At 36.1% G+C, this 26,904-nt stretch overlaps 1 protein-coding gene across 6 annotated transcripts in view; it reads right to left on the bottom strand.

Moving 5' to 3' along the window:
• Window positions 1–26,904, bottom strand: part of LOC101892885 (putative FERM domain-containing protein FRMD8P1) — a 1,829,920-nt gene that overhangs the window by 525,039 nt on the left and 1,277,977 nt on the right. For 5 of the 6 annotated variants that reach the window (XR_009344135.1, XR_009344136.1, XM_059131209.1 and 2 more), the window contains exon 11: window positions 17,266–17,364. The exons of the other annotated variant lie outside the window; for it this stretch is intronic. Coding sequence is in view for 3 of the 5 variants with exons in the window: in XM_059131209.1 (XP_058987192.1) it covers window positions 17,266–17,364 (99 nt within the window). In the remaining 2 variants the exon portion in view is untranslated. The remainder of the gene's footprint in view (window positions 1–17,265; window positions 17,365–26,904) is intronic. 6 annotated transcript variants of the gene reach the window in all.

Genomic DNA, 26,904 nt, shown 5'->3' with positions numbered 1-26,904 from the left:
CTACAAAAACAAAAACTTTGCTGTGAAAAAAATCTGCCAATAGAACTTGAGTCGAACCTGGAGAGTTTCTAGTGTATAATTCGCATATGCTAATTTGCAATAAGTTCGAAATATATACTACTTTCCAGGGAACGGCCCTTGTAAGCCATCATCCACACCAAATATGCCTGATGAGCCGCTTAACCAACGGCGAAACGCGTCGCATAGTGGTGAGTGTGTGATAGTGTCTATCTGGCTTTCCTTTTCACTGCAAATTTCAGATCATTAAGCTCGTCTCGAAAGAGAAAACAAACACATAAATCATAAAACATATAATCTTCGCCTTAACAAGGCAAAACTCAAAAAGAATTTTTTTTTCGACTTTTCCTTTAAGAAATACTTTACTTTTTCTTCTGGTCAGAACTTTCATTACTGGAATTTTTGTCAAATTAATTTTTATCTTAACCTCTACTAAAAACAACACGTGGTAAGGTATTTTCAGAAACTTGATTTCTTTCTCATTTCCCCTGAGGTTTTGTGGATAGTGAAATTAATGTGTAATAATAATATAAAATACAAAAATTCCAGTAATGAAAGTTTTGACCAGAAGAAAAAGTAAAGTATTTCTTAAAGGAAAAGTCGAAAACTTCTTCCGAAATTGTGTGGACCGCTTCAGATTGCGAATATTTAGGAAATGAGAAAAGTGTTGTAAAGATTATGCATATTAATTCGGTTGCATCATGAGGACGTGTGCAGAAGATCGTGGCCTAAACGCAAACACTTGAATATAATTTAAAAAAACTTATTTTGAGAATAACAAGTAAAAAATGAGCAAGTTCGGCCAGGCCGAACATTGAATACCCTCCAACATTTGGAACGAATTTGACAATTTTCAAAAAAATAAAATCCATTAAAAATTCTTTTTGTCTTAAAAATACCGAATGTAGCCGTTATTTTAGGGTCTATACGACGACGTTGCCATTACAATATTCAAATGTGAAACTTGGACATTGTATCTACAGGCAGAACATTGCAAGTCTTAAATGACAAATTTGACAAATGTCGGGAGGTACCGTTATATGGCGGCTATACGAAAACGTGGGCCCAATTAAGTTCCGCCACAGGAGCTGGAACCCATTAAGCACTACAAATACCAAAGTGAAAAAGTGACAAAAATCTTCACAATACCGAATATCGGGAGGTACAGTTATATAGGGGCATACGTATTAAAAGTTCGGCCAAGCCTAACTTAATTTTTTACTAGTTATATATATTATATTAACTTTGTCATTCCGTTTTAACTCCTACTCCTCCACTAAACACTCCTGTTAAAACCAACAAAGTGTATATCGTACTCTTGATCAGCATAAAATTCTAAGTCGATTTAGCGACGACCGTCTGCCTGTTGTAATCGAGCTATCTTTGGAACGAATTGAGATAGAAGGCTAAAATTTTGCACAAATGAGTGATTTTCCAGTAGGCATGTAAATTTCGTACATGGGCCAGTCGGCCAAGCTTTCGTATAGTCCCCATATAACGGCACCTCCTAATATTAGGTAATTTGCTCATTTTAGTGAAATGTTTAAGGGGTTTTTTCAAATTTCATGTTTAAAGTTCATAATGGGTACTACAGCAAACACGTCTTCGTATAGCCCCCGTATAACAATACCTCCCGAAATTCGGTATTTTTAAGATTTTAGCGTCATTATTCTCTGGAATTGTTTCAAATTTCATAGTCAAAGTTCGTAATGTATACTACAACCTATGACAAAAAATTAATTATTCAGGTCCACGTCTTCGTATACTCCCAATTAACGTTTTCGATGGATTTTTTTTATTTGAAATGTTTTACTTACCTTCCAAATGGTATAGTGTATTAAATATTCGACCCGGCAAAACGTAAACACATTTGTGCAAAATTTTAGCCTTCTATCTCAATTCGTTCCAAAGATAGCTTGATTACAACAGATGGTCAGTCATCGCAAAATCGACTTAGAATTTTATGCTGATCAAGAGTACGATATATACACTTTGTTGGGTTTAACATGAATGTTTAGTGGAGGAGCAGTAGTAACAAGTTAAAAAGCACTAAGTTCGGCCGGGCCGAACTTTTAATACCCTCCACCATTTGCAACGAATTTGGAAATTGTTAAAAAATAAAATCCTTAAAAAATTCTGTTAAAATTTTAAAAATACCGAATATAGCCGTTATATTGGGGTCTATACGACGTGGACATACATAGGCATTGTTTGTCATAAGCCATTACCATATTCAAATTCGAAACTTGAAATAGACGGTGCATAATGTAGCTAAAATCATCAAAATATAGTATATAAGGAGGTGCCGTTAAATTGGAGCTGTGCGAAAACCTGGACCAGCACAGACAATTTTCTGTCACAGGCTGTAGCATCCATTACGAACTTCAAATACCACATCTCAAACAATTTCGGTGGGTATTGTACCTAAAATCGTCAAAATACCGAATATAGGGAGGTACTGATATATGAGGCCCATACGAAGACCTGGACCCGCACAGACAATTTTCTGTCACAGACTGTAGTTCCCATAACGAACTTCAAATACCAATTTTGAAACAATTCCGGTGAATAATGTCGCTAAATTGTCAAAATACCGAATATAGGGAGGTACCGTTATATGGGGCTATACGAAGACGTGGACCTGCACAGACAATTTTCTGTCTTAGGGTGTAGTATCCATTTTGAACTTCAAGTACCAAATTTGAAACAATTCCCGTGAATAATGTCGCTAAAATCATCAAAATACCGAATATCGGGATGTATCGTTATATGGGGGCTATACGAAAACGTAGACCTACATGGCCCATTTACGAACTTAACCTGCCTACTGGAAAAATAAACATGTGTGCAAATTTTTAGCGTGATTACAACAGACAGACAGACAGACGGACATCGCTAAATCGACTTAGAATTTTACGCTGATCAAGAATATATATATTTTGTTGGGTCTGACATGAGTTTTTCGAGGAGTTACAAACGGAATGACAAAGTTAATATAATATAAAGTATAAAAACGGAATGAAAAAGTTAAAAAAAAAAAAACAAGTAAAAAGCTGTAAGTTCGGCCGGGCCGAACTTTTAATACCCTCCACCATTTGGTACAAATTTGGCAATTTCCAAAAAATAAAACCCGTTAAAAATTCTGTTAAAATCTTAAAAATACCGAATGCTTATACGACGACCTGGGCCTGCATAGGCAACTTTTGTCATAAATTATTACAATATTTAAATGCGAAACTTGAAGAAAAATCTGTTTATAATGTAGCTAAAATCGTCAAAATACCGAATATGGGGGGTACCGTTATATGGGGGCTATACGAAGACGTGGACCTGCACAGACAATTTTCTGGCATGGGCTGAAGTATCCATTACGAACTTCACATACGAAATTTGAAACAATCCCTGTAAATAACGTCGCTAAAATCATTAAAATACCGAATATCGGGGGGTACCGTTATACGGGGGCTATATGAAGACGTGGACCTACATGGCTCAATTTTTGATTTAGGATGTAGTATTCATTATGTCAGTTATTGTGAATTAAATACAACCTTGCAACACATATATTTGTGCAGCTCCCCCTACATGTAATGATGTAAATATGATCATGTAAATATCGGTTAACTAATAACATCGATTATCTAGTATTTAGTATGTGTAGATTACTAAGATAATATGTCCGTTAAAGAATAGACTAGATTAAGAATATTCTAGTTTAGAACCATCTAGAAAAGCTTTTATATATATAAGCAGAAGAAGAGAAAGAAAGTTACCTCAGTTTGTAAAGTGTCTGCCTAAGAGTTAACAAGTGTGAAATAAAGTCCGAAAAAACTGAAAGTGTCCGCGAGTGTTTTATTTGTCTACCTGGTTTTAAGTGTTAGTGGACATTAGTGGAAACAAATTTAAATTTACAACAGATTATGGGCCCAGACGAGCTCTGAAAAAAAATAGATGGACATTGTGTGTGACCAAGAACTTTTGAAAAGGTGTGCCCCAAAAAGGAACATTGTAAAAAGTGTGTTCCCATAAAATATTGGCAAAGTGTGTTGTGGCCTAGTGAATTGCTGTTGTGTGTCAACAAGCAAAGAAAAAAAAAAGATTTTTGTGTGCGTCCAAAAAAACGTTTTGTTGCATGTCAACATATAAAAGGAACATTTGAGACAAAGAAAAAAGGCCAACAAGTGGACAATTGTGTGTCAGTAAAGACTTTCAAATTAAAAAAAATAATAATTGTGAAGTAAAAATGGGCTCGTCGTTATATAATATAGAGAAGCTAGACGAAGCAAATTATGACTCCTGGAGTTTTACGATGAAAGCGGTTTTGGTGCATCAGGAGTGCTGGGACGTGGTGAGCGGTTCCTCCAAGAAACCAGAAAAAGATAACGAGTCATGGGTCAAAAAAGATGAAAAAGCGCTGGCGACCATTATATTGAGTGTAACGGCAAGACAGATCTCCTACATAAAAGCCTGCAAAACATCGGCGGAAGCATGGAACACCCTAAAATATGTACATAGACCAAAAGGCCCGGTAAGAAAAGTCACCCTTTTTAAGCAATTGTTGGGCATGCGTATGGGCGAGGGTGAATGTGTCCAGCAGCATGTGTGCAAGTTCGCTGCTATAAGTGACAAATTGGCAGAGACCGGGATCGAGCTACAAGAAGAGCTATTTGTAATAATGCTGCTAGCAAGCTTGCCAAAGTCGTTTGAGAATTTTGTGGTGGCTTTGGAAACCAGAGACGAATTGCCCAGTCTGAGTGCATTAAAGATCAAGCTTGCTAAGGAAGGCGAAAGAAGAAAGGCAAACGGTTCCAGTGACGTAGTAGCAGCAGAAAATGCATTTGTGTCGCACAGCAAAAAAGAACACCCCAGAAAATTCTATAGAAATAACAACAAGGAAAGTCCCAGAAAATTCCACACAGGTAGCAACAACAACAACAATGGGCGAAGCAATAAGAATGTGCACAACAACAACAAAAATGGCAAGTGTTACAGTTGCGGACGTCAAGGGCATTTCGCTGCCCAATGCAACAACAACAAAGGCAAGATGAGCGCAAACGCACACACACAGTCATTCAGTGTGCTGGCATCAACGAATGAGAACAACAACAACAACGTGTTAAACTCCAGCGTGTGGTGCGTCGACAGTGGCGCTACAACTCATTTGTGCTGCGACAGAGGAATGTTCACGAAATTTATAGATCACCATGAAGAAATAAATTTGGCTGGCGAGAACAAAATCACAGCGATAGGCAAAGGCAGTGTGTTTCTAGAAGAGTGCAACGTTATGCTTAACAACGTTCTGTATGTGCCTGAACTGCAGTGCAATTTTATTTCTGTGGGCAGAGTGGCAAATAAGGCGGCAGTGAAATTCAATATAAAGGAGCAAGAGTCATCGATGATAAAGGAAAAACAGTGCTGTACGCAAAAAGGGTAGGCGATTTGTTTTTGTATACTACATCAAAAAAGAAATCATTTTTATGAATAGTAATGAGGCTCTCAAATGGCATTACCGATATGGACATTTAAATTTAAATAGCTTAAAGAAATTAGTTGATGAAAAATTAGTACATGGTATGAAAGTAAATTTTCCTAAAGAAATAAATTGTAAGGTTTGCATGAAAAGCAAGTGCACAGGGAAGCCATTCACGCAGTATGAGAGCAGAGCGACAGACTTATTAGAGTTAGTTCATACTGATTTGTGCGGACCAATAAATAAACAGTCAATTGGGGTTTCGCGGTATTTATTAACATTTATTGATGACATGTCGCGTTATGTTTTTGTTTATTTCCTCAAATCAAAAGATGAGACATTTGAGAAATTTAAAGAGTTCAAAGAGATGGTCGAACGTCAAACAGGTAGGAAGATAAAATGTTTGAGATCGGACAATGGCACAGAATTTGTAAACAACCACTTTAATACATATTTGAAAGAGCATGGTATTGTTAGGCAACTCACTGTACCACACACGCCACAACAAAACGGTGTGGCTGAGAGGTTCAATCGAACTTTAGTGGAAATGGCTAGGTCTATGCTTGTAGCAGCAAATCTAGATGAGTCGTTGTGGGCAGAGGCTGTAAACACAGCAGCGTACCTGCGAAATAGATCACCCACAAAAGCGTTAGACGACAAGGCAACGCCATATGAGATGTGGTATAATAAAAAGGCTGCAGTAAAACATTTAAAAATTTTTGGCTCTACAGCAATAGCGCTGAATAAGAAACACCACCATAAATTTAGAGCAAAGGGTGAAGAGTATGTGGTTGTAGGGTATTCAGAGACATCGAAGGCGTATCGTTTGTTTGATAAACACACAAGAAAGGTAGTGTTAGGCCGCGATGTGTATTTCATAGAGGAAATTAATGACAAGGATGTAGTGCAAATTCCGATTACCAATGGTGGAGAAATTAATTTGTCGGATTATAAGGAACACGACCATAAGAGTGATGACAATGATGATCAGAGTATGAAAAGTGATGGCGAATTTGAGTCGGCAGAGGAAGACAATATGTCAATAGAGGAACAGGAACATCCCATTAAGGAGGGGAGTAATGTAGAGAAGCCGCGAATAGGTCCAGGCAGACCAAAAATAGTAAAGACTGGTAAAGCAGGTAGACCAAAGAAACAGTATAATGTTTTGAATCTAATGAAGGTTGAGGATATTGTTGTGCCAAATACTGTTGAAGAGGCTATGTCAAGTGAGCATTCCCAATATTGGCAACAGGCAATGGAAGATGAATATAATTCGCTAATAAAAAACGAAACATGGGAATTGAGTAATTTGCCAGCAGGTCAAAGAGTGATTGGCTGCAAGTGGGTTTTTACCTTAAAGAAAAATTCCAAAGGTCAAGTTGAGCGATTTAAAGCAAGATTGGTTGCAAGAGGGTTTGATCAAGAATATGGAATAAATTATACGGAGACATTTTCACCTGTAGTCAGATATGAAACAATTATAATGGTAATAGCTCTTGCAGCAGAGTATAATTTATAGCAAGTTCAGACTTCAGTGAAATGGAAGATATAAAGTCAAATATTGCAGCAAGGGTAGATGTAGATCTACAGGTAAAATTAGTATACATCAGAAAGCTCAAATTAGAGAATTGTTAGATAGATATGGAATGAAAGAGTGTAGGCCAGTTTGTACCCCATTAGAACCCAAATTTCAGATAGCATGTAGCAATGAAAATTGTAAGCGAGTAGATTCAAAAGATTACCAGTCGTTAATAGGATCACTAATGTATTTAGCGATATGTTCGCGTCCTGAATATTCTAGTTTAGAACCATCTAGAAAAGCTTTTATATATATAAGCAGAAGAAGAGAAAGAAAGTTACCTCAGTTTGTAAAGTGTCTGCCTAAGAGTTAACAAGTGTGAAATAAAGTCCGAAAAAACTGAAAGTGTCCGCGAGTGTTTTATTTGTCTACCTGGTTTTAAGTGTTAGTGGACATTAGTGGAAACAAATTTAAATTTACAACAGATTATGGGCCCAGACGAGCTCTGAAAAAAAAATAGATGGACATTGTGTGTGACCAAGAACTTTTGAAAAGGTGTGCCCCAAAAAGGAACATTGTAAAAAGTGTGTTCCCATAAAATATTGGCAAAGTGTGTTGTGGCCTAGTGAATTGCTGTTGTGTGTCAACAAGCAAAGAAAAAAAAAGATTTTTGTGTGCGTCCATAAAAACGTTTTGTTGCATGTCAACATATAAAAGGAACATTTGAGACAAAGAAAAAAGGCCAACAAGTGGACAATTGTGTGTCAGTAAAGACTTTCAAATTAAAAAAAATAATAATTGTGAAGTAAAAATGGGCTCGTCGTTATATAATATAGAGAAGCTAGACGAAGCAAATTATGACTCCTGGAGTTTTACGATGAAAGCGGTTTTGGTGCATCAGGAGTGCTGGGACGTGGTGAGCGGTTCCTCCAAGAAACCAGAAAAAGATAACGAGTCATGGGTCAAAAAAGATGAAAAAGCGCTGGCGACCATTATATTGAGTGTAACGGCAAGACAGATCTCCTACATAAAAGCCTGCAAAACATCGGCGGAAGCATGGAACACCCTAAAAGATGTACATAGACCAAAAGGCCCGGTAAGAAAAGTCACCCTTTTTAAGCAATTGTTGGGCATGCGTATGGGCGAGGGTGAATGTGTCCAGCAGCATGTGTGCAAGTTCGCTGCTATAAGTGACAAATTGGCAGAGACCGGGATCGAGCTACAAGAAGAGCTATTTGTAATAATGCTGCTAGCAAGCTTGTCAAAGTCGTTTGAGAATTTTGTGGTGGCTTTGGAAACCAGAGACGAATTGCCCAGTCTGAGTGCATTAAAGATCAAGCTTGCTGAGGAAGGCGAAAGAAGAAAGGCAAACGGTTCCAGTGACGTAGTAGCAGCAGAAAATGCATTTGTGTCGCACAGCAAAAAAGAACACCCCAGAAAATTCTATAGAAATAACAACAAGGAAAGTCCCAGAAAATTCCACACAGGTAGCAACAACAACAACAATGGGCGAAGCAATAAGAATGTGCACAACAACAACAAAAATGGCAAGTGTTACAGTTGCGGACGTCAAGGGCATTTCGCTGCCCAATGCAACAACAACAAAGGCAAGATGAGCGCAAACGCACACACACAGTCATTCAGTGTGCTGGCATCAACGAATGAGAACAACAACAACAACGTGTTAAACTCCAGCGTGTGGTGCGTCGACAGTGGCGCTACAACTCATTTGTGCTGCGACAGAGGAATGTTCACGAAATTTATAGATCACCATGAAGAAATAAATTTGGCTGGCGAGAACAAAATCACAGCGATAGGCAAAGGCAGTGTGTTTCTAGAAGAGTGCAACGTTATGCTTAACAACGTTCTGTATGTGCCTGAACTGCAGTGCAATTTTATTTCTGTGGGCAGAGTGGCAAATAAGGCGGCAGTGAAATTCAATATAAAGGAGCAAGAGTCATCGATGCTAAAGGAAAAACAGTGCTGTACGCAAAAAGGGTAGGCGATTTGTTTTTGTATACTACATCAAAAAAGAAATCATTTTTTATGAATAGTAATGAGGCTCTCAAATGGCATTACCGATATGGACATTTAAATTTAAATAGCTTAAAGAAATCAGACTTATTAGAGTTAGTTCATACTGATTTGTGCGGACCAATAAATAAACAGTCAATTGGGGTTTCGCGGTATTTATTAACATTTATTGATGACATGTCGCGTTATGTTTTTGTTTATTTCCTCAAATCAAAAGATGAGACATTTGAGAAATTTAAAGAGTTCAAAGAGATGGTCGAACGTCAAACAGGTAGGAAGATAAAATGTTTGAGATCGGACAATGGCACAGAATTTGTAAACAACCACTTTAATACATATTTGAAAGAGCATGGTATTGTTAGGCAACTCACTGTACCACACACGCCACAACAAAACGGTGTGGCTGAGAGGTTCAATCGAACTTTAGTGGAAATGGCTAGGTCTATGCTTGTAGCAGCAAATCTAGATGAGTCGTTGTGGGCAGAGGCTGTAAACACAGCAGCGTACCTGCGAAATAGATCACCCACAAAAGCGTTAGACGACAAGGCAACGCCATATGAGATGTGGTATAATAAAAAGGCTGCAGTAAAACATTTAAAAATTTTTGGCTCTACAGCAATAGCGCTGAATAAGAAACACCACCATAAATTTAGAGCAAAGGGTGAAGAGTATGTGGTTGTAGGGTATTCAGAGACATCGAAGGCGTATCGTTTGTTTGATAAACACACAAGAAAGGTAGTGTTAGGCCGCGATGTGTATTTCATAGAGGAAATTAATGACAAGGATGTAGTGCAAATTCCGATTACCAATGGTGGAGAAATTAATTTGTCGGATTATAAGGAACACGACCATAAGAGTGATGACAATGATGATCAGAGTATGAAAAGTGATGGCGAATTTGAGTCGGCAGAGGAAGACAATATGTCAATAGAGGAACAGGAACATCCCATTAAGGAGGGGAGTAATGTAGAGAAGCCGCGAATAGGTCCAGGCAGACCAAAAATAGTAAAGACTGGTAAAGCAGGTAGACCAAAGAAACAGTATAATGTTTTGAATCTAATGAAGGTTGAGGATATTGTTGTGCCAAATACTGTTGAAGAGGCTATGTCAAGTGAGCATTCCCAATATTGGCAACAGGCAATGGAAGATGAATATAATTCGCTAATAAAAAACGAAACATGGGAATTGAGTAATTTGCCAGCAGGTCAAAGAGTGATTGGCTGCAAGTGGGTTTTTACCTTAAAGAAAAATTCCAAAGGTCAAGTTGAGCGATTTAAAGCAAGATTGGTTGCAAGAGGGTTTGATCAAGAATATGGAATAAATTATACGGAGACATTTTCACCTGTAGTCAGATATGAAACAATTAGAATGGTAATAGCTCTTGCAGCAGAGTATAATTTATAGCAAGTTCAGACTTCAGTGAAATGGAAGATATAAAGTCAAATATTGCAGCAAGGGTAGATGTAGTTGACAAGGGACCAGCTACTAAGTTTTTGAGCATTGAAATTGAAAGAGAAGGATCTACAGGTAAAATTAGTATACATCAGAAAGCTCAAATTAGAGAATTGTTAGATAGATATGGAATGAAAGAGTGTAGGCCAGTTTGTACCCCATTAGAACCCAAATTTCAGATAGCATGTAGCAATGAAAATTGTAAGCGAGTAGATTCAAAAGATTACCAGTCGTTAATAGGATCACTAATGTATTTAGCGATATGTTCGCGTCCTGAATATTCTAGTTTAGAACCATCTAGAAAAGCTTTTATATATATAAGCAGAAGAAGAGAAAGAAAGTTACCTCAGTTTGTAAAGTGTCTGCCTAAGAGTTAACAAGTGTGAAATAAAGTCCGAAAAAACTGAAAGTGTCCGCGAGTGTTTTATTTGTCTACCTGGTTTTAAGTGTTAGTGGACATTAGTGGAAACAAATTTAAATTTACAACAGATTATGGGCCCAGACGAGCTCTGAAAAAAAATAGATGGACATTGTGTGTGACCAAGAACTTTTGAAAAGGTGTGGCCCAAAAAAGGAACATTGTAAAAAGTGTGTTCCCATAAAATATTGGCAAAGTGTGTTGTGGCCTAGTGAATTGCTGTTGTGTGTCACAAGCAAAGAAAAAAAAAGATTTTTGTGTGCGTCCATAAAAACGTTTTGTTGCATGTCAACATATAAAAGGAACATTTGAGACAAAGAAAAAAGGCCAACAAGTGGACAATTGTGTGTCAGTAAAGACTTTCAAATTAAAAAAAATAATAATTGTGAAGTAAAAATGGGCTCGTCGTTATATAATATAGAGAAGCTAGACGAAGCAAATTATGACTCCTGGAGTTTTACGATGAAAGCGGTTTTGGTGCATCAGGAGTGCTGGGACGTGGTGAGCGGTTCCTCCAAGAAACCAGAAAAAGATAACGAGTCATGGGTCAAAAAAGATGAAAAAGCGCTGGCGACCATTATATTGAGTGTAACGGCAAGACAGATCTCCTACATAAAAGCCTGCAAAACATCGGCGGAAGCATGGAACACCCTAAAAGATGTACATAGACCAAAAGGCCCGGTAAGAAAAGTCACCCTTTTTAAGCAATTGTTGGGCATGCGTATGGGCGAGGGTGAATGTGTCCAGCAGCATGTGTGCAAGTTCGCTGCTATAAGTGACAAATTGGCAGAGACCGGGATCGAGCTACAAGAAGAGCTATTTGTAATAATGCTGCTAGCAAGCTTGCCAAAGTCGTTTGAGAATTTTGTGGTGGCTTTGGAAACCAGAGACGAATTGCCCAGTCTGAGTGCATTAAAGATCAAGCTTGCTGAGGAAGGCGAAAGAAGAAAGGCAAACGGTTCCAGTGACGTAGTAGCAGCAGAAAATGCATTTGTGTCGCACAGCAAAAAAGAACACCCCAGAAAATTCTATAGAAATAACAACAAGGAAAGTCCCAGAAAATTCCACACAGGTAGCAACAACAACAACAATGGGCGAAGCAATAAGAATGTGCACAACAACAACAAAAATGGCAAGTGTTACAGTTGCGGACGTCAAGGGCATTTCGCTGCCCAATGCAACAACAACAAAGGCAAGATGAGCGCAAACGCACACACACAGTCATTCAGTGTGCTGGCATCAACGAATGAGAACAACAACAACAACGTGTTAAACTCCAGCGTGTGGTGCGTCGACAGTGGCGCTACAACTCATTTGTGCTGCGACAGAGGAATGTTCACGAAATTTATAGATCACCATGAAGAAATAAATTTGGCTGGCGAGAACAAAATCACAGCGATAGGCAAAGGCAGTGTGTTTCTAGAAGAGTGCAACGTTATGCTTAACAACGTTCTGTATGTGCCTGAACTGCAGTGCAATTTTATTTCTGTGGGCAGAGTGGCAAATAAGGCGGCAGTGAAATTCAATATAAAGGAGCAAGAGTCATCGATGCTAAAGGAAAAACAGTGCTGTACGCAAAAAGGGTAGGCGATTTGTTTTTGTATACTACATCAAAAAAGAAATCATTTTTTATGAATAGTAATGAGGCTCTCAAATGGCATTACCGATATGGACATTTAAATTTAAATAGCTTAAAGAAATTAGTTGATGAAAAATTAGTACATGGTATGAAAGTAAATTTTCCTAAAGAAATAAATTGTAAGGTTTGCATGAAAAGCAAGTGCACAGGGAAGCCATTCACGCAGTATGAGAGCAGAGCGACAGACTTATTAGAGTTAGTTCATACTGATTTGTGCGGACCAATAAATAAACAGTCAATTGGGGTTTCGCGGTATTTATTAACATTTATTGATGACATGTCGCGTTATGTTTTTGTTTATTTCCTCAAATCAAAAGATGAGACATTTGAGAAATTTAAAGAGTTCAAAGAGATGGTCGAACGTCAAACAGGTAGGAAGATAAAATGTTTGAGATCGGACAATGGCACAGAATTTGTAAACAACCACTTTAATACATATTTGAAAGAGCATGGTATTGTTAGGCAACTCACTGTACCACACACGCCACAACAAAACGGTGTGGCTGAGAGGTTCAATCGAACTTTAGTGGAAATGGCTAGGTCTATGCTTGTAGCAGCAAATCTAGATGAGTCGTTGTGGGCAGAGGCTGTAAACACAGCAGCGTACCTGCGAAATAGATCACCCACAAAAGCGTTAGACGACAAGGCAACGCCATATGAGATGTGGTATAATAAAAAGGCTGCAGTAAAACATTTAAAATTTTTGGCTCTACAGCAATAGCGCTGAATAAGAAACACCACCATAAATTTAGAGCAAAGGGTGAAGAGTATGTGGTTGTAGGGTATTCAGAGACATCGAAGGCGTATCGTTTGTTTGATAAACACACAAGAAAGGTAGTGTTAGGCCGCGATGTGTATTTCATAGAGGAAATTAATGACAAGGATGTAGTGCAAATTCCGATTACCAATGGTGGAGAAATTAATTTGTCGGATTATAAGGAACACGACCATAAGAGTGATGACAATGATGATCAGAGTATGAAAAGTGATGGCGAATTTGAGTCGGCAGAGGAAGACAATATGTCAATAGAGGAACAGGAACATCCCATTAAGGAGGGGAGTAATGTAGAGAAGCCGCGAATAGGACCAGGCAGACCAAAAATAGTAAAGACTGGTAAAGCAGGTAGACCAAAGAAACAGTTTAATGTTTTGAATCTAATGAAGGTTGAGGATATTGTTGTGCCAAATACTGTTGAAGAGGCTATGTCAAGTGAGCATTCCCAATATTGGCAACAGGCAATGGAAGATGAATATAATTCGCTAATAAAAAACGAAACATGGGAATTGAGTAATTTGCCAGCAGGTCAAAGAGTGATTGGCTGCAAGTGGGTTTTTACCTTAAAGAAAAATTCCAAAGGTCAAGTTGAGCGATTTAAAGCAAGATTGGTTGCAAGAGGGTTTGATCAAGAATATGGAATAAATTATACGGAGACATTTTCACCTGTAGTCAGATATGAAACAATTAGAATGGTAATAGCTCTTGCAGCAGAGTATAATTTATAGCAAGTTCAGACTTCAGTGAAATGGAAGATATAAAGTCAAATATTGCAGCAAGGGTAGATGTAGTTGACAAGGGACCAGCTACTAAGTTTTTGAGCATTGAAATTGAAAGAGAAGGATCTACAGGTAAAATTAGTATACATCAGAAAGCTCAAATTAGAGAATTGTTAGATAGATATGGAATGAAAGTGTGTAGGCCAGTTTGTACCCCATTAGAACCCAAATTTCAGATAGCATGTAGCAATGAAAATTGTAAGCGAGTAGATTCAAAAGATTACCAGTCGTTAATAGGATCACTAATGTATTTAGCGATATGTTCGCGTCCTGATATACTACACTCAGTGTGTAAACTATCACAGAAAAATACGGATCCTCATTATGAGCATATGACAGCAGCGAAACGAATTTTGAAGTATCTAAATAAAACGATAGATTATAGATTACAGTATCAAAAGACTGGACAACAGGTAATAGCTTATGTTGACGCTGACTGAGGTGGTGATATAGAAACAAGAAAATCATACACTGGCTACGTGTTTATGCTCGATGGAAGTGCTTTTTCATGGGAATCAAAGAAGCAGGATACAGTTGCGTTAAGTAGCACTGAAGCCGAGTATATGGCTATTTCATCAGCAGCAAAAGAAGCTGTTTATTTAAGAAAGTTGTTGTCTGAACTTAAAATAGATTGCCCTGATAAAATAATGATAAATGGAGATAATGTAGGGGCGTTACATTTAGTTAGAAATCCAGTATATCACAATAGAACAAAACATATAGATATAAAGTTTCACCATATAAGAAATGTGTACATGGAAGGACATATAGATTTATGTTACGTTTCTAGTTCTGAGAACATAGCAGATACTTTAACGAAGAATTTATCAAAGGTGTCTCATTTAAAACTAGTAAAAGAACTTGGATTGACATTACTGGATTTTTATAGTATGTCTATAAAGAATGAATAAGTGTTGTAATGTAAATAGTACGTATAAATTAGAGAATAAGGAAATAAGAAATATATGTGTTGAGGAGGGGTGTCAGTTATTGTGAATTAAATACAACCTTGCAATACATATATTTGTGCAGCTCCCCCTACATGTAATGATGTAAATATGATCATGTAAATATCGGTTAACTAATAACATCGATTATCTAGTATTTAGTATGTGTAGATTACGAAGATAATATGTCCGTTACAGAATAGTCTAGATTAAGAATATTCTAGTTTAGAACCATCTAGAAAAGCTTTTATATATAAGCAGGAGAAGAGAAAGAAAGTTACCTCAGTTTGTAAAGTGTCTGCCTAAGAGTTAACAAGTGTGAAATAAAGTCCGAAAAAACTGAAAGTGTCCGCGAGTGTTTTATTTGTCTACCTGGTGTTAAGTGTTAGTGGACATTAGTGGAAACAAATTTAAATTTACAACACATTACGAACTTCAAATACCAAATTTGAAACGATTCCGGTAAACAATGTCGCTAAAATCATCAAAAAACCGAATATCGGGGGGTACCTTTATATGGGGGCTACAGGAAGACGTGGGCCTGCACAGATAATTTTCTGTCTTAGGCTGTAGCATCCATTACAAACTTCAAATGCCAAATTTGAAATAATTCGGGTGAATAATGTCGCTAAAATCATCAAAATACCGAATATCGGGAGGTACCGTTATATGGGGGCTATATGATAACTTGGACCTACATGGCCCATTTACGAACTTAACCTGCCTACTGGGAAAAATACATGTGGTCTGACATGAATATTTCGAGGAGTTACAAACGGAATGACAAAATTAATATACCATAGTATGGTGGAGGGTATAAAAATAGTTAGGCCGGGCCGAACTTTTAATACCTTCACCATTGTAATGTAACCGTGTTCCACTTTAAACTACATATATCAGTAAGACCGTTCGGATAATGCAGTTAAACTTAAAAAAACATAAAGTGCGTTTGTCCGTTATAAGGGAGCTATATCAAAAAGGGTGCCCATTTAGACAACTTTATACTACAAGGATTGTTATTTATTGCACATTTATTGACAAGGATTATCCAAACACCAAATATATGTGGGTACCATTATATGGCGGCTATAGCAAAACATGGACCTAGATATTCAATATTCTGCCACTGTAACGAAACCCCATTAAGAAATACAAAGACCAATTTTTAGACGAATCCGTGGATAATGTGACTAAAATAAAAAATAACAAATATCGGGAAGTACCGTTGTATGGGGGCTATACGAAAACGTGGACCTATATACAATATTCGGCCGCTGGAGCTAAAACCCATTATGATCTCCATATACCAATTTTTAGACAAATCCGCGGAAAAATTTGGCAAATATAATGAAAATACCGAATATCGGGAGGTACCGTAATATGGCGGTTATACGAAAACGTGATTCTATATATGCTATCTTCCGCCACAGGACCTAGAACCCATTAAGCACTATAAATACATATTTTTACACAAATCTGTGGAAAAACGTGGCAAAAATTCGTGCCAAAGGTGACCAATTCGAACAAATCTAAACTTATTTTAAAATTTGATACTATTTCCGATATCATTTGCTCTTATTCAATAAAATTTATAGTTTTTTTATATTACCCGGTATGCTGTCAGTACAAGCAAGTTCGGTATCTTTATGAGGGTGTTATATAATGGGGTTCAAAATTTTCAATATGAGTGATGAGTTACAAACAAAATTTTTAACTTAATACCTCCTCCTGTCATAAAAACTTGTGCAGACAGTATTCTTAGTGTCGTTCGACGTTGTCAAAACTTTGCAATTGATATGTTACGTCCAATAATCTTGTCAGATCATAATCTTTTGTTCAGTTAATTGGCAGTGGCTGACAAAGCCATTTGTCACGCGCGAAGATAGGATTTTATCTGAAACTTAAGAAGTAAAACTACTTATTATCCATAACTCATAAATTTCTAAAATGGTTGACTTATATAGCGTTCTCTTAAAATTTTTTGCGTTGACTATGCTAAACTAATATATTTACATTTACAGTTTCATGTATATTAACTTTATTTAAACAATGGAAAAATTTTTGTGATACACAAATAGTCTTACAAAATAAAACGGTTACTCTATAATGTGAAATGTAAATATTCAATAATGTAGGTAATATTAGTACAACAATCCGCAGTAACGCAAGGGTACATGGTCATTTTTGAAGCAGTTGTTAAATAGTATATTTTACCTGTAAGAAAATACATGTTATGCGATGTGGGTCATCCATTACACTGGGTTTAGCAAAATCCCAAGAGAGGTCTTCATAACGCAATCCAATAAGCAATGTCTTTTAAAGCATATATAATATTGATAGGGGTTAGTACGGTTGTGATGTATTACACTAAAATTATAAACTAAATATATGTACTATGAAATATTTTTGTATGCTTGCCTATATATATATATTATTCCATCTCCTCCCAAACAAATCGGACGCCACCTTTCTTAAAATAGATCCAAGTAAATGATTCAGCTTTTTTAATGTATTTCTAGGCGAGTTATTATTCAGGAGCATTAAATATGCCAGTGCTGTTCAAGAACTTCCCTCTCGCCATACTAACTTTCCTTAGCTCAATCTTTAACAAATAAGATTTAAAACATATTTATCAATAACCTTGTACAACATTATATATGGGGAATATACGAAATTTTTGTCATAAGCTGTAGTGCCCATTTCGAAGTTCAAATACGAAATTTTAAATCATTTCGGTAAATAATGTCGCTAAAATCATGATAATACCGAATATCGGGAAGTACCGTTATATGGGGACTATACGAAGACGTGGACCTGCATACGAAATTTTTTGTCAAAGGCTGTGGTGCCCATTCGAACTTCAAAAACGAAATTCGTTACAATTACGGTGGATAATATCGCTAAAATCATGAAATACCGAATATCGGAAGGTACCGTTATATGGGGGCTATACGAATATCTGAACCTGCATACAAAAATGTTTGCCATAGGCTCTAGTACCTATTGGTATCTCCAAGTACGATATTTGAAACGATTCCGGTGAATAATGTTGCTGAAATCATCAATAACAATTTTGAGGAAACCATAAGCTCGTCTCGAAAGAGAAATAAACACATAGATCATAAGCATATGATATTCGCTTTAAAAAGGCAGAAACCATTGTTGTCTTCGAATTTACTCATTCATTCAATTCAATTCACTTTCATTTTGTTCTAGCCATCCAGATCGATTCCATCATAAGTCATTATTTATTGATACCTCGGGGGAAACGCCATCATTAGTTTTTCATAAACGCTGATATTCCGGTCGCTGCTGTCATTGTTGTCGTCGCATTGGGGATGCCTCCCAAAATTTTTAATTATATATACACAAATCTCTTGATCGTTTACAGATACAGTCTTCAAATGTGGAATGCGTAACGTAATTTGAAACAAAAATAAATTTGCCAAATTATTTTGAAATAAGTTCAGATTTGGATGTAGCTCCCATATATATTTACGACCGACTTTGTTTATTTGAAGCACCAAACACGATATGTATGTTCGATTCCAATGATTTTGATCAGAAAATAAATTAGTCAAATTATATTGAAATCGGTACAGATTTGGATATAGCTAATATATAATTGTCGGCCGATTTCATGTATTTGATGCATCATGCACGCTATGTATCTCTAATTTCAATTAAATTTGTAATGTATAACGGAATTTAAAACTAATATACATTTGTCAAATTATATTGAAATCAGCCGATGGGAGGAAAACGCTAAATGCTTCGAGCAGTGGACCGTAGGGTAATATCATGGTAGAACTAAGAAGGTAAGTCATGTAATCATATGTTTACAATTTTTTCAAATTTATACATTTGACAACATCTGATTGCCAAAATCTCTATTCCTAAATCTGTTGTATACACACAAAATTTTATGCATTGAAATTTGACAAGGTAAATTACAGAAAATGCAGAGCTGGGAATGCTAATATGAAATAAGGTTACCTTTACTTCATTGTACCATGGGTAATATATAAAAAGAAATAAAACATGAGAGTTTTTCGTAATATAATATAGAACTATTTATTGTTAGTTTGGTTGGTGGTAGCGATATTACCTACAATATGCATCAACAAATGACACCGAAATACTACTGATTTCTAAAGGAGGCAGTGAACAAGTGATAACTAATTACTAGTTAAAATGTCAGAGGCGCTAGCACAAGGTTGCCATAAAACGTAGCGCGAACATTTTAACGAATAATTAAGGACCAAACCAAGAGTCAATAATAAGCAATATTTAAAGCAATTCTAAACATACCGAGCCCTTGAAACATAAAGGCATGTTTCAACATAAATCAACTGAATCTAAATAAGTTCCAATAAAAGGTGGGGGATGTATAGCAGTGTGAGCTATTTATTCGAGAATAATGTAGGGAATGGAAACGCAAACGAATATGCAGTAGCAGAATCTATTAGATTAGATCAGATTAATAGTTTGAAGTCGCAGATGAACCTGCTGTTACAGATTCGGACTTCAATCGAGCTACGTGTTTCCCGAATCAATATTCGTGGGGGTTCCAATTGAGACCCTGTGCCAATGTCGGTACATACACCGACAGTTGACGAGAGACTGATTTTAGGCGAAGTTCGTCCTACAACATTGTTTACAAATTTAAATTACTTTTTATGATTTCCATTTGATAAAATTGTTTTCATAAATTTAATTAAGCTCAATTTCGACATTTAGTGTAGTGATTCGAGCGAACAAAATTAGATTTTTGATTTTGGACTCCAACCGATGTGGAGGTTAACATTTCGAGGAACGTAAAACTGGGGCTGACGCTGACAACAACGACATTGATGCCCTTGACGAAGCCTTGGAGTCGGAACCAGAATGGAATTAATCGATTTTAATAACTCGCGATGTACGAAAGTGACCGCATTTCAATCAACTATTCCTACTAGCACAATTTACTAGTTTATGTCCCTTTACTAAACAATGTATACAATGATTGTGGCGCTTGTCCAATGCACATGCAAATAGCTTTAATATTTTGGGCATGGGATAATGATGAAACAATACACGAATATTGTTGTATTCATCATTTAATGCTTTCCATGTGATAGCGAAACCATGATTAGTTACAGTTAGTTGAAAAAAGCGTTATATTTATTTTCTGCCAAATGTTGATGTTCTTTTGTTAGATTTTCCGTATGTTTTAAGTTTTGCAACGACGACCAAATTCTATCAGAGCCTCTGAGTCTCTTGAAACTTTGTAGTTATAGCAAGAAACACAGAAACAATTTGGTAAAAAATAGGAAAATAAATAATGTATTAATTTTATGTTTATTTATTTGTAGTGTAGCTACTCAACCTAAACGTACACGTAGTGTAGCTACTCAACCTAAACGTACACGACAGAAAGAGGAATAAACAAATATGTTTTTCCTTGGTTTTTTATGTTCGTTCACTGATCAAACAAAGCACAAACAACAAGTGCTGATCAGAGATCAAACAGTGTTTTTGTTGTTTGCGACAAACAAAACAGAAAATGAATTTGAATGTTGAACAACGAGAAAAAGAGAATAAATGTAACAATAACAATATGCAATATTAACGCAGACAGACCAAACAAAAAGAATAACATTACAATTTTTGCTTTATGTGGTAAAGCACACCAAAGTAAGTACTAGCAGTTACGATGGATTTGTTGGTATTAACAAAACGAAATATTGAAATTCTGTTATTTGAAATTAACCAAAAGTAACAGAAAAATAGCATACTATTTTTGCAACAATTTTATTTTCGTGTTTTGTTTTGATTATGATGCTGCCAAATGCAAGCATCCAATTTAGAAACCAACGATTGGCGGAAAAAAAAAAAGTTGACGTTGTAAAACGACGTTTGTACCTAAACAAACCGATTGTTTTGTTGTTGTCGCGATAATGTAATAACGCGAGCTCAATTTAAAACACTGCACTATACGTTCCTTGTAATGGAGGATTAATGGACTGTATGTTGTGGATTCCCAAAGCATCCAAAAGGGTTGAAATATCCGGTACGAATTTCAATATAATTTGACTAATTTATTTTCTGAACAAAATTCCGTCAAACTACATCTAAATGTGAACTTATTTCAATATACTTTCGCAAATTTATTTTTGTTTCAAATTCCGTTAGGCATTTCAACATCGCAGAGCAATAACAAGAATTTATTGTTAGAAATACGTCCAATTTGAGGAAATCATAAACTCGTCTTGAAGGAGAAATAAACACATAAATCATAAGCGTATGGTATTCACCCTAACTAGGCTGAACTCATATATATATATATATATATATATATATATATATAGTCTGTCAGTCCTATCTCTCGATCGATTGCAGATATAGTCTTTAAATATGGAATGTGTAACGGAATTTGAAACCAAAATAAAATTTGCCAAAGTATATTGAAATAAGTTCACATTTCGATGTATTGTGGCAGGATTTTGATCAGAAAATAAATTAGTCGATTTATATTTTAAATCGGTAATGGATATTTGTGCCCTCTTGGACGCTTTGTGAATCCACAACATACAGTCCATTAATCCTCCATTACAAGGTACGTATAGTGCAGTGTTTTAAATTGAGCTCGCGTTATGGCAGCATCATAATCAAAACAAAACACGAAAATAGGATTGTTGCAAAAATAGTATGCTAATTTTTCAACCCTTTTGGATGGTTTGTGAATCCACAACATACAGTCCATTAATCCTCCATTACAAGGAACGTATAGTGCAGTGTTTTAAATTGAGCTCGCGTTATTACATTATCGCGACAACAATAAAACAATCGGTGTGTATAGGTACAAACGTTGTTTTACAACGTCAACTTTTTTTTTGTTTCCCGCCAATCGTTGGTTTCTAAATTGGATGCTTGCATTCGGCAGCATCATAATCAAAACAAAACACGAAAATAGAATTGTTGCAAAAATAGTATGCTAATTTTCTGTTACTTTTGGTTCATTTCAAACAACAGAATTTCAATATTTCGTTTTGTTAATACCAACAAAATCATCATCGCTGCTAGTACTTACTTTGGTGTGCTTTACTACATAAAGCAAAAATTGTAATGTTATTCTTTTTGGTTGGTCTGTCCGCTTTAATACTGCATATTGCTATTGTTACATTTATTCTCTTTTTCTTGTTGTAAAAACATTCAAATTCATTTTCTGTTTTGTGTGTCGAAAACAACAAAAACACTGTTTGATCAACCACCAACATCACTGCTTTGTCGTCGTTCTTTGATCAGCACTTGTTGTTTGTGCTTTGTTTGATCAGTGAACGAACATAAAAAACCAAGGAAAAATATATTTGTTTATTCCTCTTTCTGTCGTGTACGTTTAGGTTGAGTAGCTACACTACGGTGGTCGGTAACTTCTGTTTGCTATATTTGTTGGTATTGGGTGTAATATTATAGTTATGTTTAAAGTTAGGATAATAAAAATACTATAGTATATTTAGGTTTTGTTGTTGTTTTCGATCTTTTAAAAATTGTTACACCCTATAGGGGGCACTTTTGACAAGTCATATAAATAAAAATAAAATTGACATTTTATTTTGTTTCCTATTTTTCCCAAATTGGTTCGGTGTTTCTTGCTATAATTATGGACTTCGCTCCTCTACAAAGTTTCAAGAGTTTCAAAGGCTCTGATAGAATTTTGTGCACAAATCGGTGCAAAAAAAGATGATGATTTAGATATTAGTATGTTGGAGAAACACATACAATTCGCACCAAATCTGAATAACCTCTTGGCAGAAAATGATTAAATTAAAAAAAAATTGTGTAAAATATACCAATTTGAATAAACAACAAGTAAAAAAGAAACTAAGTTCGACCGGGCCAAACTTTGAATATCCTCCATCATTTGAAAGGTACTTGAAAAATGCTAAAAAAAGTTCGTCGAAATATACCGTTGCATTGTCTATGTAATGATTAAACTATTTCAAAAAATTATGTTCATATTTATTATATATATATATATATATATATATTTATTTCTCTCGGCCGGAAAATATGGTCTAGGCATTTGGCACCACTAAAATTTGAATAGCGGCTATATGTTTCTTAATTATCATTCTTCTTATAAATAGAATTTAGGAGAATTATTAATATTTATTCTTCTCCCATTTTGTATGATTTTGCAAGGTCGTCAAATATTCATACTTCCACTTTCTCCAGAAATGACTTTTTATTCTGAGCAGTAAATCCCATCTGTTAGCGCATGCTTAGCTTCTTTCTTCAATTCTTGTCGGAGCCTCCTACTTCCAATTTTAAAATGGCCTGGTGTTAAAGAATCGATGTCTTTCGGGCTGCTATATTGCTCTTGTAATGGCCCCCAACAATTCTTTTTATATGATATTTTATCGATTTGACAGCCGTTTCCCATATACCTCCGAAGTGAGGAGCTGCCGGCGGGATAAAAATCCATTTAATTCGATCACTATGTTCGTTCCACTATGTTTAAAATCTGGTTTTTATTAACTTTGCACCTGCAGCCCATCAACTGATCTCTCACTTCCCCTCGGTAGCGTATACATAGTGGACACCTTCTCATACATAGCTTTATCCGGTTTTTGGCACCGATAATCCAGTATTTTTATCTTACTATGTTCTCCATAGTTTGAAGTCCTCCATGCAGTTTTCAAGGGAGCTTGTCGAATAACAATATCCTGCGAATATCGACTTTTGAATTATAATCGGATGCTATTGTGCTATCGCATAACTTCAAGTTTGTCCAGCCGCGGGTGTAGTGAAGCAATTTTACGTGTTTACGCTGATATTCTGGTAGCTGCTGTAATTAGTCATCATTCATTTTTTTCTAGCCATCCAGATCCAATCCACCATAATTCATTTTTTATTAATGCTTCGGGGAAACGACTTTTGATCCTAAATTTTATGGATTTTCTTTTGAATTGGCATATCCCCATTTGCCCTCAGGGATTCGTTCCAAAATATCAACCACTCCATTTCTTACAAACTTGTATATATTTTTTGTGTTGTTGTTGCATAAATGTGTTTCGCTGATGTCAAGGCTTCCCTTATCTTTTGCATTAGCTTTGCTAGGAGATGTGTAGCACTGAGTTCCAATTTTGGAACAGTCGCAGATTTGTTTTATCAGATTCACTATGTTTTTTGCAGCCACCATTGTAATATGTGAATTTCCCTTTAGATACACTACGGCATACGTAAATTCTCTAATGTATGTGCTCCACTGGATGTTGTTATAGATACCATCTTGGTGTTTTCACATTTTTCTGTGCGTGAAAATTTTGCATACATACTCCTCTCACTTTCTTCTAATTTTAGGTCCTATTCCATTTGCTGCTACCATATATGTTGAATAAAAAACTTAGCTGTTATTGTAAGGCAGACAAACTAAACGAATCGAAAATCTTTGCCCAACTCAACAATGCCAATCGCTCGATAATTTTTTCTTCATCAACTATTTGCATATTGAAGGTGAAACAATCCATGGTTGAGTTCCACTGTAACCCTTATGTCTTCGGACACTCATGTTTTTGTATATGTAATACTCTTCTGCTCACCGTACTTAAACCTCCGAGTTATTTGCGATCCATTTCCTCAAATGGAACCCGTAAGCTTTTAGTACCTGAATTTCCCAATATTCCTTCTTGGAATCGGGTCCTGTTAGAAGATCATCCTTATAGAAATCTTTATTAATTTTTTCAGCTATACTTTGATTTTCCAATTCCAATAAGTAATTTAACAGCAAAGAACGGTGCTGACACGGTGTCATATGTCACTGTTGTAAGTTTATATTGTTGTACTGGCTCGGTCTCGCAGTTTTTGCAAAGTATGTACAGATGATATTAAACGTTTTTCCACATCGGCTGATGTAAGAATCCTCCATTTAGTGATGATGTATATGTCTCTTTGCAATTTTGGACCCAAATGAAGATTTCCCGTTTGATGTTTTTGTTGATGCACCCAGATCGGTCCAGTCGTATTGCGTTGACTTGTTGTCGATGGACTATTTATATTTAGATGATCTAAGATATGTCCACCAGTTTCGTGCAATTCAATTCAATTCTGATTTTATTTTGATTAATATTTTTGTAAGAGTTAATATCTTAAGATATCTTATTTTCTGTCTGCTGAGTGCATTATCACTTGGGCATTGCCTTTACTTTCAGTGCACCACAAGTGTTTTTACCTTCGCTTCAGAGAACTGCAAAATCCTTCTGATGTTCTGGTGGCAAAGAGGATTTTCCGGGACATTATCAAAGCTGCAACCCCTCGCTATACAATCCTGCTGGTCGAATACCCGAAGTAAGACCAAATTTCCCAGCAGAGGCAGCGGGACTAGCGAGTAAGCGTAATGGGCTCCGGCGTACCAACCCTACGTATCCCAGAGTCAGTGAACTGGCAATGGAAGTCAACAGGTTGGTACAGGGGCATGAGCGAAATAAGTGGCTAGACCATCGAGGAAAACATCGAGGAAGTACCGGATTAATCAGTCAATAAACAATGGTACACATTCTCACTTCTACAACAACAACGTGCATTCCGTTCGTAACTCCTCGAAATATTCATAATAGACCCTACAAAGTGTATATATTCTCTATCAACGTAAAATTCTAAGACGATCTAGCGATGTCCGCCTGTCTATCTCTCCGTCTGTCTGTTGTAATCCTTCCAACGAATTTAGATAGAAGGATAAAATTTTGCAACATGCAAAATGGGCCATGTCGGTCCACGTTGTCATATAGTTCCCATATAACGGTACCACCCGATATTCGATATTATCATGATTTTAGCGACATTATTTACAGAAATTATTTAAGATTTCGTATTTAAAGTTCGTAATGGGTACTACAGACTATGACAAAAATTTTTGTATAGATCCCATATAACGGTACCTCCTGATATTCGGTATTATCATGATTTGGCACTACAGCCTATGACAAAAATTTTTATATGCTTGTCAAAGTCTTCGCATTGTCTTCGCTCTGATAGAATTTTGTGCACAAATCGGTGCAAAAAAAGATGATGATTTAGATATTAGTATGTTGGAGAAACACATACAATTCGCACAAATTTTAATAACCTCTTGGCAGAAAATGATTAAATTAAAAAAAAAAATTGTGTTAAATATACCAATTTGAATAAACAACAAGTAAAAAAGAAACTATGTTCGACCGGGCCAAACTTTGAATATCCTCCATCATTTGAAAGGTACTTGAAAAATGCTAAAAAAGTTCGTCGAAATATACCGTTGCATTGTCTATGTAATGATTAAACTATTTCAAAAAATTATGTTCATATTTATTATATATATATATATATATATATATATATATATATATATATATATATTTATTTCTCTCGGCCGGAAAATATTGTCTAGGCATTTGGCACCACTAAAATTTGAATAGCGGCTATATGTTTCTTAATTGTCATTCTTCTTATAAATAGAATTTAGGAGAATTATTAATATTTATTCTTCTCCCATTTTGTATGATTTTGCAAGGTCGTCAAATATTCATACTTCCACTTTCTCCAGAAATGACTTTTTATTCTGAGCAGTAAATCCCATCTGTTAGCGCATGCTTAGCTTCTTTCTTCAATTCTTGTCGGAGCCTCCTTCTTCCAATTTTAAAATGGCCTGGTGTTAAAGAATCGATGTCTTTCGGGCTGCTATATTGCTCTTGTAATGGCCCCCAACAATTCTTTTTATATGATATTTTATCGATTTGACAGCCGTTTCCCATATACCTCCGAAGTGAGGAGCTGCCGGCGGGATAAAAATCCATTTAATTCGATCACTACGTTTAAAATCTGGTTTTTATTAAC

This window comes from Musca domestica, unplaced genomic scaffold (assembly GCF_030504385.1).
Source record: "Musca domestica strain aabys unplaced genomic scaffold, Musca_domestica.polishedcontigs.V.1.1 81, whole genome shotgun sequence".
NCBI lineage: Eukaryota > Metazoa > Arthropoda > Insecta > Diptera > Muscidae > Musca > Musca domestica.
The sequence above is the reverse complement of the archived record's forward strand: the minus strand, read 5'-3'. Positions and strand labels throughout refer to the sequence as shown.